Source organism: Capricornis sumatraensis, chromosome 11 (assembly GCF_032405125.1).
Source record: "Capricornis sumatraensis isolate serow.1 chromosome 11, serow.2, whole genome shotgun sequence".
Taxonomy (NCBI): Eukaryota; Metazoa; Chordata; class Mammalia; order Artiodactyla; family Bovidae; genus Capricornis; species Capricornis sumatraensis.
Window position 1 is genome coordinate 52,507,845 of NC_091079.1, and position 14,507 is coordinate 52,522,351.

General features: G+C 40.6%; 1 protein-coding gene across 1 annotated transcript in view; it reads left to right on the forward strand.

The window, feature by feature from the left end:
- Positions 1 to 14,507, forward strand: part of SULF1 (sulfatase 1) — a 154,621-nt gene that overhangs the window by 56,586 nt on the left and 83,528 nt on the right. Inside the window, exons 2-3 of the mRNA XM_068984050.1 lie at positions 5,744 to 5,816; positions 6,126 to 6,355. Of these exons, the coding sequence (XP_068840151.1) occupies positions 6,184 to 6,355 (172 nt within the window). The 5' untranslated portion in view covers positions 5,744 to 5,816; positions 6,126 to 6,183. The remainder of the gene's footprint in view (positions 1 to 5,743; positions 5,817 to 6,125; positions 6,356 to 14,507) is intronic.

Genomic DNA, 14,507 nt, shown 5'->3' on the forward strand with positions numbered 1-14,507 from the left:
TGGCCTAATCTCCCCTGCTGCTATGATTGGTTATGGTGTCCCTTTTTTTCTCTGTCTTCACTCTGGAGTGGAGTGCTTTGTGCTAGAAACAATTCCTTTGCCTCATCCTTAAGAGGTTGATTTCTGTGCTGTGTGGGTTGTTCCGAGCCTATCTCTCTCATACTTCAGATGTGTGGGCATTCATTTATAAAGTTTTGTGTTATCCTCAGATTAAAAAAGAAAAAACACGGAATGTCATCACTGAACAGTGATATCAGGCATTTAACTTAGTAAAGTTTCAAAGCTTTAAGGGGCAGGGAGGAATGAATTAAGTTTGTGACTAGGGCCAAATCTATAGCCTTAGACGTGAACGGCTGGGCTTAACCGTATACTCTAGGCCAGTAATTCTCAAACCCTTTGAGCGTGAAATCCTTTTGTATTATTGAAATTGTGTTTTTATCCCTTTATATTATTAAACTTGTGGGACTTCCCTGGAAGTCCAGTGGTTAAGACTTCATGCTCGCAGTGCAAGGGACACAGTTTTGATCCCTGGTCAGGGAACTAGGAGCTTGCATGCCATATAGGCAGCCAAAAAGTAAATTAATTTTAAAAAATAAAAGTAATTTATTAAGCTTGTGTTTATGGGGATTTGGGGCTTCCCTGGTGGCTCAGCTGGTAAAGAATCTGCCTGCATTTTGGGAGACCTGAGTTCGATCCCTGGGTTGGGAAGATCCCCTGGAGAAGAGAACAGCTACCCACTCCAGAATTCTGGCCTGGAGAATCCCATGGACTATATAGTCCATGGGGCTGCAAGGGTCAGACATGACTGAGTGGCTTTCACTTTATGGGGATTTTAGCTATTGATACATAAAAATTCAAAATGAGAATTTTAAAAAATATTTATTAATTAAAAATAATATGTACATATGTTAAATGATATATTTTATGAAAAATAACTATTTTGCAAACCAAAGAATATTGGTGGTTAAAATGGCATGCTTCACATTTTTGCAAATCTGATGTTTATCTGAATAAAAGAGAACTGGATTTTTATATCTGTTTCTGCATTCAATCTGTTGAAATGTATTGTTTTGGGTGAGGTATGGGAATAAAATTCAACCTCCCATGGGTAAATAGTTGGAAATGGAGAATTATTTCAAAAGCTTTTTCAGATACTTATAGATCTTCTTTGATACTATACCAAAACTTGACAAGTAATGATTCCTATAGGTCAGTTGTCATAAGAAATATGAAACCACATGAATGAGCTTTTAATACTTTCTTATATTAAGATTCAGTGGTCATTTTGCACTTTGAGTGAGCATTTTTTAACTTCTGTATAATTTTGTAACATTGCATTTGGTCATTTCGGAAGTATTGGTTCACTGATTTATACTAATAGTCTAAATGTTGACATATTTCATTTTATATCACAAAACAACATTTATTAATATCGACATCAATGTCATCAGAAAAGTTTTACCTATTGAGAAGCTGCCAAGCTCACAGTAGCAGATAAAAGTTTTCCAAAATTTTGCTTTTGACTTGAAAACTAAATTTCTGTCATTAGCAACAAATGTGACAAATACTGTCAGTTGTTTTCCTTGAAGTGAGTCTTGGTTCATTCACGACTTGAAGAAATGCCTTCCAAAAATCCGAGTTCAAATAATTCTATCAAGTAAAAATAGCGTTTGAGTAAAAACAGAAAGACGATGGATCCAGTTCACCTTACAACTTAGCCACACAAGTGGTTTCCCTCGACAAGCATCACACCTCCATACACAGTGTGTATGTTTTATGTGTCCCTTTTCTCTGATAAAACAGAAAATTTAAAAGACATGAATTCGAGCACACAGGGACATGCTCAGTTGTTCAGTTGTGTCCAACTCTTTGAGACCCCGTGGACTATAACCTGCCAGGCTCCTCTGTCCATGGGATTCTCCAGGCAAGAATACTGGAGTGGGTTGCCATGCCCTTCTCCAGAGAATTGTACCCACCCAAGGATCGAATTCACGTCTCCTGCATTGGCAGGGAGATTCTTTACCACTGAGCTACCTGGGAGGCCTATGTGTATTTGACACTCAGGGCTTAATCAAATTAATCATTTTACAGCTTCATCTTGAGTGAAACTGGCTTTTTTAAAAAACTATATGTGATGCTCCCTGCATTTGTGCTAAAGCAGTTGTAACAACCATTGCTTTCAGACCATCAGTGGAAATGTCAACAAAGTGGAAAGGAGAGATGAAGTGTTGGCGTTCTTATCAAAATAGCTCGGGTCTGGGACATCTCTGGTAGTCCAGTGGTTGAGAGTCTGCCTTCCAATGCAGGGGGTGTGGGTCCCATCCCTGCTCAAGAAACTAAGATTCCCCATGACACGGATTGCTGATCTCACTATGGCAAATGGAGAGCCCAGGCTCTGCAATAAGAGAACACTACACACTGCAACTAGAGAAGCCCCCATGTGCCAGCACAGCCAAAAATAATAATTAAAAATAAACATAAGATAAAGACCCAGTCTTACTAAAAAAAAAATAGTTCTGGTCTTTTGGATTCCATCTGTGAAGATCTCAGGGTCCCCCAAAGCCTAGATTACACCTTGACAACCAGGGCTGTGGACAAGCATATTACCACCATCCCACCCCACCCCCCTAGACAAAGGGGGGCTTTGTTGATGACAGAGACCCCCTTAAACCCATGAGGGCAATGAGGGCTTTGTTTTAATGTGGGGGTTTGCTAGATAAGCATACGTGAACTAGACTTGCTATCCAGTTGGCTTGAAGGCTTCCCAGTCTTTTCTTTCTTTTATATGTGACTTGAAAGTATGTCACATTTATAGTTGGCTTGACTGCCCCAAACAAAATGCTGCAAACTTTCCCCATCAATTGGCCATAGTGATAGTTGGTGTTTTCATTTTAGATCCTAAAGAAAAAGCAGTTTGTGTTCTGGTCCCGCTTCATGAATACAGCACCGTTCCTCAAGTTCACTTTACATGTGTGAGAAAAACCTCTTTTGACATTTCTCCCATTTTCAACTATTTCTCAAGACAAATTGTTAGTCTCTAAGGACACTTGTCGTCCGCCACCAAGTATCCAGTTCGAACATTGCATCCTTGTCTCCTTTGTCCAGGTCTGCGTTTTGTCTGTCAGTTTTTTCTTCTTCCTCTTCACTTTTTTTCCTTCTGGAGGTAGAAACCAGGCAGTGAGAGGTTCTAAAAGGTCATTTTTGAATAAAGAATTGTCTGTGTACACGTTTTTTTTTTTTTTCAGAGTGCTGTGTTTTGTGTGTTTTAGTCAAGGGAGCGCTCCTGCTGAACAGACTTGTCTGAAAGTTCCGTTTTCTTTACCACTCAGCTTCTCGGCTTTTACATATGAATCCCCTGAATCAATAATAAACTGTGGCAGAAAAAAAAGCAAAACAAAAAATGTAGGTCTCTTTCGCACCTTTTAACTCTCCAGAAAGGCAAGGCAAGACACTTTAGAGGTAAAGCTTGCATCTTCTCTGCTGTCTCTTTTCTTTGTTAGGAAATGATTTTCAATGTAGTTTATACAGGGTGCCATTAAGGCTAATTTTCTTTTTCCTAAAAGAGGAAATAAAGTAAATAAGATAAAGAAAAGAATAACCCAGAACATGGATTGGGTTCCAAGGAATGTTATCATCATCTTAATTGTCAAGTCACGTGTGTGACTGATTATTTAAACCAAGCACCACGCACACTCGATACAGTGTGAGTCTGGCTGTATTTTTGGGGTCACCATTGTCTGCAGAGGCTGGTTTAAATGATCGGTGATGCAAGAAACCCTGTTGACTATCTCTTCATACATGGCTTTGAGAGGTGGGCAAAGTTCTGTTACCTCAAGAACCAACCCTCTAAGAAATTTCTGTGTTTAACTCTTTAGACTGATGCATGCTCCACGGGAGAGACCCATTGTTCCACTCATTTCTTTCGCTTTCCTGTCCTTTCATGCTCCTATCAGTTTTCTCATGATTTGAACCAAATGCTCAGAAACCCACCAGTCAGGGCAGAACAATTGCGTGCTTTCAGTGTTCAGCAGGCTCCGCAATCACTGAAATAACCCCGAGTTGTTACCAAACAGAAAACAAGAAAAAACCCACACGCCAAACTGTGCATATTGACTTTCTCAAGCCACAGGATCAATCGGAGGTGGTTAGCTGGTTACTCTGCAGATAATGTGGTCAGGACTGCCTTGCTGCAGACACTGGATTTTTGTTTTAAAGCCTACTTCTTATTGAGTCTTTCTCTCTCTCTCTGTCTCTCTCTCTTTCTCTCTCCCTCTCTCCTCCCCTCCCAAGGAATAATTACAGGCTGCAGAGTCAAAAGCATTAGAACTGTTTACAAAACAGCTCATAAAGTTTAAAATAATGGGGGCGTGTGTGTTTGTGTAAAACACAATAATGTGTATGGCAGAGGGAAACAGTATACCCTTCTTTCTTCTTTCACTGCCTCATGTCACCCTCCAGAATTTAAGACATGGAAGTGAACAACAGAGTTCATTTTATTCTGGTTCCTCACACTTCATTTGTGATTTGTATTTATCTAATGTCAGTTGACTGTTGAGGATCAAAATACAGACCCTCAGAAGTGTGGGGAGAGAGTGGGTGCTGGAACCAGCTGCTATCTAATTAATTTTAGGGCAGTTGAAATTCCCATACAGATGCTCCCTCATGACATTCAAGAGAAAGATGCTTTTTTTGTTTTTTTTTAATGAGCCCTTTGCTATCTTTCAGAAGTCCTAAAGAACAGCATCCAGCAGCTTAGTGTTCTAAAGTGAAAGGGGCATTTTTCCAACCCTCTCTGAAGTCTCCTCCTGTGCAGACTTACAAAGATTTTGCAATGCTCCCCTCCAGATTTTATTATTTTTTTAAGGTGAAAGAGTCACCTCCAGCCTCAGAGCCCATCAATCATTTTGCTTTGCAGGTTGAGATCTGCTGCGGCAAAGCCAAACCTCGGTGCTGGCAGCACTGCCCCGGGTCTGGACAGTAGTGAGGCTGGCGCTGACAGTCAGAGGAGGGCTCTGTCCCCTTCGGCACTGATGCACTGGGTATGCAGACTGGACCGAGGGACAAGCCCAGCCCGGAGGAAGCACCTCTTCCCCTGGTGATTGATGGAGGACAGTTAGGAGCTCTCCAGAGGCTGGGGAAGGTTGCCCTCTCAGCCAGTTACTCTGAAGTCTTTGTCAGCAGAAAGAACTCTCCTGGGTAGTGAGTGACATCATGCAGATGACAAATGACAGCTTTGCGTTTCATTCTGCTTGATGAGTACTCAGTACCGCATGCAGGTGAGTTAACGGTTCCCAGAGGCAAACACTCCAGAGCACTGTGGTTTCACGGGCACTGCTGGCTCTTCCTCATCAGTCGTCCGTTTTCTTTGCGGATGTTTAAAGTATTAATGCTATTAAAACATGAGCAGGGATGATACCCAGATCACTGTGTTTATGATTATGCAATGAAGATATTATTCAAGTCATGTGTTAAGCAGTTCTGAATGTTGTTTCCTTCTGTTTCTTCCTTTTGGAGTACAGATTTTAAATTATATATGTGTATGTATATATATTATAATATACATTGTATATTATATTATACATAAATATAATTAATATAAATACTGTAAAATATATGGTGAATAAATAATGTATATACACACACATATATATTTATGCTGTTTCAAGAGACTGTTTCAGACCAAAAATCTGTATCAGAATCTCTGATTGACGTTTCCTTTGTATTTTTTTCCTCCCCATTCCAGGACCCCCTCTGCAGATGTCCTGAACACTTCTGACTACAGCAATTGATTCTTCAACCGGGATACCTAATTCCAGGTATTAGCTCTTGTCAGAAAGCTTTTACATCCAAGCTCTGTGCTGGAAATTCTATTTTGGCAATGAATTTTCAAATTGGAAAAGTTGGAATGAGAATAAAGAACAAAAGTGAATTTGCAAAATAATCAAGCGCTTAAAAAAAAACACAACCCTACGCTGGGAGGGTTTGCTGCTTCTGACTCACAGGCAGCCCTTTCTCTGCCAGTTTATGTGCCAGTTCTCACCGAGTTGTAGTCCTTTTTCTGCAACCGTGTCCGGGGTTTGGATTTCATTTTCATCTTTCCCTCTCCCCTTTCTCTGACTGCCCAGACCTGCAGGAATCAGGAGACAGACATTTTCTCAGTTTTGCGACATTGGAGCAAGCACAATGAAGTATTCTTGCTGTACTCTGGTTTTGGCTGTCCTGGGCACGCAGCTGCTGGGGAGCCTTAGTTCCAGCATCAGGTCCCCAAGATTCAGAGGACGGATACAGCAGGAGAGAAAAAACATACGACCCAACATCATTCTTGTGCTCACCGATGATCAAGACGTGGAGCTGGGTGAGACACTGGCTTTTTCACTTGTTCGTCCCTTTTGCTCAAATGATTGACTGACCTCCTGTTATCAGTAACAGTCTGAAAACATTCAGGGGTTTGATGCTTAACCAAAACCTAGTTTGTAAAATGTACTTGCATTGATGGTAAAGCATCTGGTTTGTGTTTCGACATGACCTTTTTGGTCTTATGTTTTTGAAGCAGTGTGGGGTGGGGGGTGTGTACGAGAATAGGGGTGGTGAGAGGAAACAAAACTATAAAAGTCAAGGATTGGATCGTGCACCTTGGAAACTCTTGGTCAAGAGCTTTTTAAAATATTTGAGCAAAGTTGTTTCAAAGAACATGAGAGTATGACTGTTAATTCTCTGCAGTGCATATGAAGAAAGGTAGATACACAAAGAATTTCCAATTGTCATTATTATTAAGGTGAATCCTTTATTCACAGCTTGTAATTGTTATGTGATGCCTATCTTCTGCTGCTGCAGATCACTGCTACCTACCTTAGACAGGATGCTTTTCAGAAGAATTCACTCACCTGGGTTAATTCTGGAGTGCTTGGAAAGCCTGCCAACATCCAGTATTTCAGCTTAGCTTCTAAATCTTCTGGTTGGGTTTCTCACCCTTTCATCTTCTTTCATGGCCCAGCACTATGGTCTTGCCCATAAGCTTAGGATCAAGTTCTTTTATGGTACCTAAGACAGATGAAAAGTTTGCCCTTACAAGTTGTCACCAGCACTCCTTTCCATTCTTGAACCAAATTCCTTGCTCTCAAGCTATCACACTGAACTTGACCATCTCTAGTCTTGCCCTTCATGCTGGCAGAATACCTTGGGCTTCTTTCCAGAGCTCCTGGCTAGGTTCCTTGAGGATTAAACCCCTGTAGACTGGAAGTTGATCCACAGGGATGGGGACTTTGTTTTCCAGTTTGAAACCAAACTATGGAATCTCAACAAAGTTAACTCTTTGGATTCAGCTAGAAACAAAAGCACTAAAAGCCAGTGGAGGTAATCATTGTTGGATGTGATTTGCAGTCTGTTGTCTCTCACTTAATTGTTTACACGCAACCATGGATTTTTAGGCAACATGTCAAAATGAAAAATCTTGGAGGTGTGACTTTAGTGTGTATGTGGCTGGTGGTTTAAGTTTTCATTCACCTATAGCATAAGTAAAGTGAAGACATTTGAATTCACCTTCCTTAACATCTCTCATACCCATCCCTTTCGCTGAAGCCATTCTCTGCTCTCCTAGTTTTTCCTAACTGGTTGATCACCTGACTGTACCTGTCCCTTCTAGTCTTGGCCCCTCCTGCCTATTCTTCATTTCATGCAAGTATCTGATTGGGTCTGTGCTGCTAAAACCCTCTAAGATGTTCCTTGCCAAGAGGATTAAAAACCTCCTCTCTGTAGGCTGATGAGCTCTGGGCATCTGCCCCCTACCTGTCTCACTAAGACTATTTTCCTTTCCCCCAATTTTGCTCTGTGCTTCATGGAAACAGCTAGTTGTTTGAAACTGTCTAGTGGTTTCGTCTCCCTCACCTATATTTCATGCCTTTACACATCTCATCCCCTCTGCTCTTTCCACCTTTCTCCACCTAGAGAAACCCTACCTATTTTTCATGACCCAGTTCAGTACCTTCACCAAAATCATCCTGCCTTCCAGCACGGTGGATGGAACTTTGTACCACCTCAGACCTGCCTCCAGCAGGACCCTTAATCCACCATGTGTTTCCATACCTGTCTCTTCCACTTGACTGAGAGCAACTAAAGGATAGGGTGTGTGTGTGTACGCTTAATCGCTCAGTCGTGTCTGACATTTTGTGACCCATGGACTGTAGCCCACCAGGTTCCTCTATTCATGAAATTCTATAGACAAGAATACTGGAATGGGTTGCCATTCCTTCTCCAGGGGATCTTCCCAACCCAGGGTTCAAACTCACATATTCTGCCATTTTCTGCATTGGCAGGAGGATTCTTTATTACTGAACCACCAGAGAAGCCAAATATTTATTAAGCAATTACCAAATACTGTCTTCTAGTGGAAGCACATGAATATAATGGTGAGGAGTTGGCGGCCAACTGTTTCTTACATGTTTGTCTTTACTTCTTTCCTTGATTTTCCTCCCAGACACCAGGCTAAGCATTCACTCGTTTAATTTTCACAGTCACTCTATGTAGTAGTTACGACTACTCTATTCAGATTATGCTTAAGACAAATGAGGCTTAGAAGCATAGGCTCTGATGAGCTAGGAAATGGTGAACCCAGGACCTGTATTAGGTCCGAATCTCCACAGGTACACATGTAACCGTGATTCCATCCATCAGTCCCTCCTTCAACAAATATTTATTGAGCCCTTCCTAAAATAACCTGTAAATGTATGATAATATCCTAGGTTCTGAGATAATGACAAGATGGGTCTTATTATCCCATTGACAGAGCAAGTTGATGATGAACTAGAGTGAACAATGGGTAAACATTTAGAGAAGTCCAACCACCTTTCTCAGCAGAAAAATTATGTTCTGGGTGGTGCGTACAGTTTCATGGAGACTTTTATCTGGCTGATTGTAATGTCCTCATAATCTCTGAAATTTTCTGCTCTAGTCTTTAGTTAACTTTGGGTTTGGGTATTGTTATTGTTTTTTTTAATCATCTTAAACCATTTTTAAGTTTGTGTTAAGTACATCCACATTTGCAAATCTCCCAAAACTCTTTTCATCATATAAAATTAAAGCTCTATATCCATTAAACAGTAACTGCCTAGCTCCCAGCTCTTGGCATTTGCTATTCTACTTTCTGTCTCTATGAATTTGACTGATCTGAGTATTTCATATATGTGGAATCATACAGTTTCATACAGTACTTGTTTTTTTGTGACTGGCTTATTTCACTCCAGTATTCTTGCCTGGAAAATCCCATGGAAAGGAACCTGGTAGGCTACAGTCCATGGCGTTGCAAAGAGTTGGACACAACTGAGTGACTTCACTTTCACTTTCATTTTATTTTACTTAGCATAAAGTCCTTGTTCACTGTTTACCTATGTTATAGCATGTCTCAGAATTTCCTTCCTTTTGAAGGTTAAATAATATTCCATTATATGTATATCCACCCTTTGTTTATCCATTTATCTCTTATTAGACATTAGTGTTGCTTCTGCTTTTCTATTATTGTGAATAACACTACTATGAACATAGGTGTATAAATATCTCTTTGAGACTCTGCTTTCAATTCTTTGGGGTATATACCCAGAAACAGAATTACTGGATCATTAGATAATTCTGTTTTTAATTTTTTGAGGAGCCACAGTACTGTTTTCATAGCAGCAGCACCATTTATCCATTCCCACCAGCAGTGCATAACGGTTCCAGTTTCTCCACATTCTTGCCAACATTTGTTATTTGCTGAATTTTTGATAATAACCATCTTAATGGGTGTGAGATATTCTGTCATTGTGGTTTTGATATGGTTTGATTTGCTTTGTTTTTTTGCTTACATGTGATTTTGTTTGCCAAATATTGAACAAACCTTAGCCTAATAAAGGAAAATTTTTGCTCCTGTAATACTGCAAGCATTTTGGCTTCTGTGCCTCCAGAAGGATATCAGACTTAGAAAAGGCTTAGGAAAACAATTCCAAAAATTGTAATCGAATACTTCTGAGAAATTAAAAATGAAACAATTCTATCTTTTTGTCTGAAAAGACAAGACTAAGAAGGATGGTAATCCAAGTTTATGAAATCAAGCTGGGACGAAAAGCTCTTACTCAGTAGGAATGAGGGACACTCCCTTAACTTTGGGGACAAATAAAATAAACTAGTACTTTGTGAAGGGGGTGAGGCACAGAAGGAATTGATTAATAAAAGTGCTAGCACCTGATATGTGAATAACACTTTATCTTTTCCCAAGATCATTTATTCTCATTATTGCATTTTATTGTCATTCCATCCAAGTTGGGTGGGTAAGTTCAAAGATCATTATCCCAAAAGAAAACTTAGTCCGTGGAAAGATTAAGTAATTTAACCAATGGTCCCCATGCTTCTGGATTTGCTTTTTCCACTACTTGGGAAGTGGTTTTCAGGTTATGCCTCTATCTGTAAATAGTTCAGGCTTTTAGGCAAAGCTAATGGGTGGAAGATTTATATCTTAAACAAAAAACAACACTGAAGTATAGTTGATTTACAGTGTTCTGTTCATTTCAGGCATACAGCAAAGTGAGTTATACGTACAAAAATATCTATTTTTTTTCAGATTCTTTTCCCTTATAAGTTATTACAAAATGTCCAGTATAGTTTCCTATGCTATACAGTTAGGTCCTTGTTCATTATCTATTTTACATATACTAGTGTGTGTATGTCAATCCCAAACACCTAATTTGTCCTCCCCCCCCAGCTTTCCCCTTTGATAACCATAAGTTTGTTTCCTATGTCTGTGAGTTTTGTATATAAGTTCATGTGTATCACTTTTTTTTTAGGTTCCACATATAAGCAGTATCATATATTAGTCTTTGTCTGGTTTATATCACTTAGAATGACAATCTCTAGATCCATCCATATTGCTGCAAATGGCATTATTTCATTCTTTTCTATGGCTGAGTAACATTCCGTCATATATATACATGGGGTATTTATATATATACACCCTATCTCTTTATACATTCATCTGTCAATGGACATTTAGGTTCCTTCCTCCATATCTTGGCTACTGTAAATAGTGCTGCTATGGATATTGGAGTGCATGTATCTTTTCAAATTATGGTTTTATTTTTTAAGCTAAAAAACACAAATGGACATGATTAAAAGAGTTTGGGATGATGGCTATCATCCAGGAAAGGAATGGTAACCAAGAACATCAGCAGTATCCATGTTTTATTATGAAATTTTAAAAACCTATCTGAAAAAAATAAAAATATATCTCAAGCAACTATGAGCAAATGTTAAGTTTTTAAAAAGCTAAAGACACAGTATTTATTCTATTTTTCCCTCACTTTAAATGTTTTACAAGTCAAAAAGAAGAAAATCAAAAATGCTTGTGGTACTCCCCTAAGTTTCTGAGACCACAGTCAACGAGATTAAGCTCTAAGCCTTTCCCAAATGAGACTTTCCTGGCAGTTCAGTGGTTAAGACTTTCGCCTTCCAGTGCAGCGGAGCAGGGGATGCAGTTTCGATCCTAGTCAAGGAGCTAAGATAGATTTCCACATGCTCCATGGCCAAAAGGCCAAAACATAAAACAGAAGCAATGTTGTAACAACTTCAATGAAGACTTTAAAAATGGTCTACATCCAAAAAAAAAAAAAATTTGAATAAATCTTTCCCAAATGGTCCCTGAGTACCACTCTGAAAAGCAAAATAGTGAGCTGATTAGACCATTGATCTGGTTCAATGTGGCATTTCTTAAATTCTTAGGAAATTTGCCTGGTGCTAACATCTTAGGATAGCTGACTTATGATCTACTTATATCATAAGTAAAATTAAGAAATCTTAAATGCATGGAAACACTTTATCTAAAGCAGAGGTCACAAATGGGATCTACAGTCCAGAGCTATTCCACAGATGGGTTTTGCTTATCAAAACAGCGTGCTTATCAAAATCAAGGCAGCATTTAAAAAATCAAGTGATTTTTATATACTAGGGGGGAAAAATCCAGATTCTGACTTTTCTTGAAAAGTCATTGAAAACCTTACATCCCCGTGAGGCAGCCATGGGAAGGACTTTTCTTAAAAACTTTACATTTCCATGAGGCAGCCTTCAGTTAAATGCTTAAGGGGGGAATTCGCTGGTCATCCAGTGGTTACAGAATCTGCCAGCCAGTACAGGGGACATGGATTCAATCCCTGGTCTGGGAAGATCCCATATGACAAGGGGCAACTGAGCCCACATGCCTAGAGCCCATGCTCTGCAACAAGAGAAGCCACTGCAATGAATCGCAACACAGAGTTGCCCCCAGGCAGGGAAAGGATGTGGACAAGAGATGGTTATGGGGTTTGGAACTGACCTGTACACACTGCTATATCTGGAGTGGATAGCCAACAAGGACCTACTGTATATGGCACATGGAACTCTGCTCAATGTTATATGGCAGCCTAGATGGGAGGGGAGTTTGGAAGAGAATAGATTTATGTTTATGTATGGAAAAAGCTTCCCTGGTGGCTCAGACAGTAAAGAGTCTGCCTGCAATGCGGGAGACCCAGGTTTGATTTCTGGGTTGGGAAGATCCCCTGGAGAAGGAAATGGCAATCCACTCAAGCACTCTTGCCTGGAAAATCCCATGGACAGAGGAGCCTGGTAGGCTACAGTCCATGGGGTCGCAAAGAGTCGGACACGACTGAGCTACTTCACTATGGAAAAGGCAGAGGAACCAGAGATCAAATTGCCAACATCCACTGGATCATGGAAAAAGCAAGAGAGTTCCAGAGAAACATCTATTTCTGCTTTATTGACTATGCCAAAGCCTTTGACTGTGTGGATCACAATAAACTGTGGAAAATTCTGAAAGAGATCGGAATACCGGAGCACCTGACCTGCCTCTTGAGAAATCTGTGTGCAGGTCAGGAAGCAACAGTTAGAACTGGACATGGAACAACAGACTGGTTCCAAATAGGAAAAGGAGTACGTCACGGCTGTATATTGTCACCCTGCTTATTTAACTTCTATGCAGAGTACATCATGAGAAACACTGGACTGGAAGAAACACAAGCTGGAATCAAGATTTCCAGGAGAAATATCAATAACCTCAGATATGCAGATGACACCACCCTTATGGCAGAAAGTGAAGAGGAACTACAAAGCCTCTTGATGAAAGTGAAAGTGGAGAGTGAAAAAGTTGGCCTAAAGCTCAACATCCAGAAAACGAAGATCATGGCATCTGGTCCCATCACCTCATGGGAAATAGATGGGGAAACAGTGTCAGACTTTATTTTGGGGGGCTTCAAAATCACTGCAGATGGTGACTGCAGCCATGAAATTAAAAGACGCTTACTCCTTGGAAGAAAAGTTATGACCAACCTAGACAGTATATTCAAAAGCAGAGACATTACTTTGCCAACAACGGTCCGTCTAGTCAAGGCTATGGTTTTTCCAGTATTCATGGATGGATGTGAGAGTTGGACTGTGAAGAAGGCAGAGTGCCGAAGAATTGATGCTTTTGAACTGTGGTGTTGGAGAAGACTCTTGAGAGTCCTTGGACTGCCAGGAGATCCAACCAGTCCATTCTGAAGGAGATCAGCCCTGGGATTTCTTTGGAAGGAATGATGCTAAAGCTGAAACTCCAGTACTTTGGGCACCTCATGCGAAGAGTTGACTCATTGGAAAAGACTGTGATGCTGGGAGGGATTGGGGGCAGGAGGAGAAGGGGACGACAGAGGATGAGATGGCTGGATGGCATCATGGACTCGATGGACGTGAGTCTGAGTGAACTCCGGAAGTTGGTGATGACAGGGAGGCCTAGCATGCTGCGATTCATGGGGTCGCAAAGAGTCAGACACCACTGAGTGACTGAACCAAACTGAACTGATGGCTGAGTCCCTTCACTGTTCACCTGCAACTATCACAATATTGTTTGTTAATCGGCTATACCCAATACAAAATAAACAGTTTAAAAAAGAGAGTAGCCCCTGTTCAGCCCAACTAGAGAAAGCCTGTGCACAGCAACGAAGACCCAGGACAGCTAAAATTTTAAAAAACAATGCTTGAAGAGCGGTCAAAGCTGCCCCGTTGGGTGGGGCCTATCCACCCCAGGCCCTCAGGGTCCCCAGCACTCTCCACTGCTCCCCAACACCTAGACCAAAGAGCACCTGTCTTTGCCATCATGTCCACACTGCTGTTTTTTATCGTCAGGGGAAAATTCTGTGTACCCACATCTCTATAAAGGGTAGAAAACTGGAAAGACCAAAGCATTGTGATTTTTCTTGTACTTGGCTGGCTTCACTTGCCCGCCTTCACTGTCTAGCCCTGTAGGCATTTTTACTTCCATTCCCCTAAAAAGCTAGTCTCCACTTTTAATGGCCTTTAGCTGTTTAGGGGAAAAAATAATGAGTCCTAGTGACCTGGAAACATTCCAGACAGATTTATTATCTGCTTCTTAGTCCCTTCTTTCCCCAACTTGTTTTCCCTCCCCAACTTGTTTTTAGCTGAAACATCTGTTTTTTTTGTGGGTTTTTTTCCTATCAATT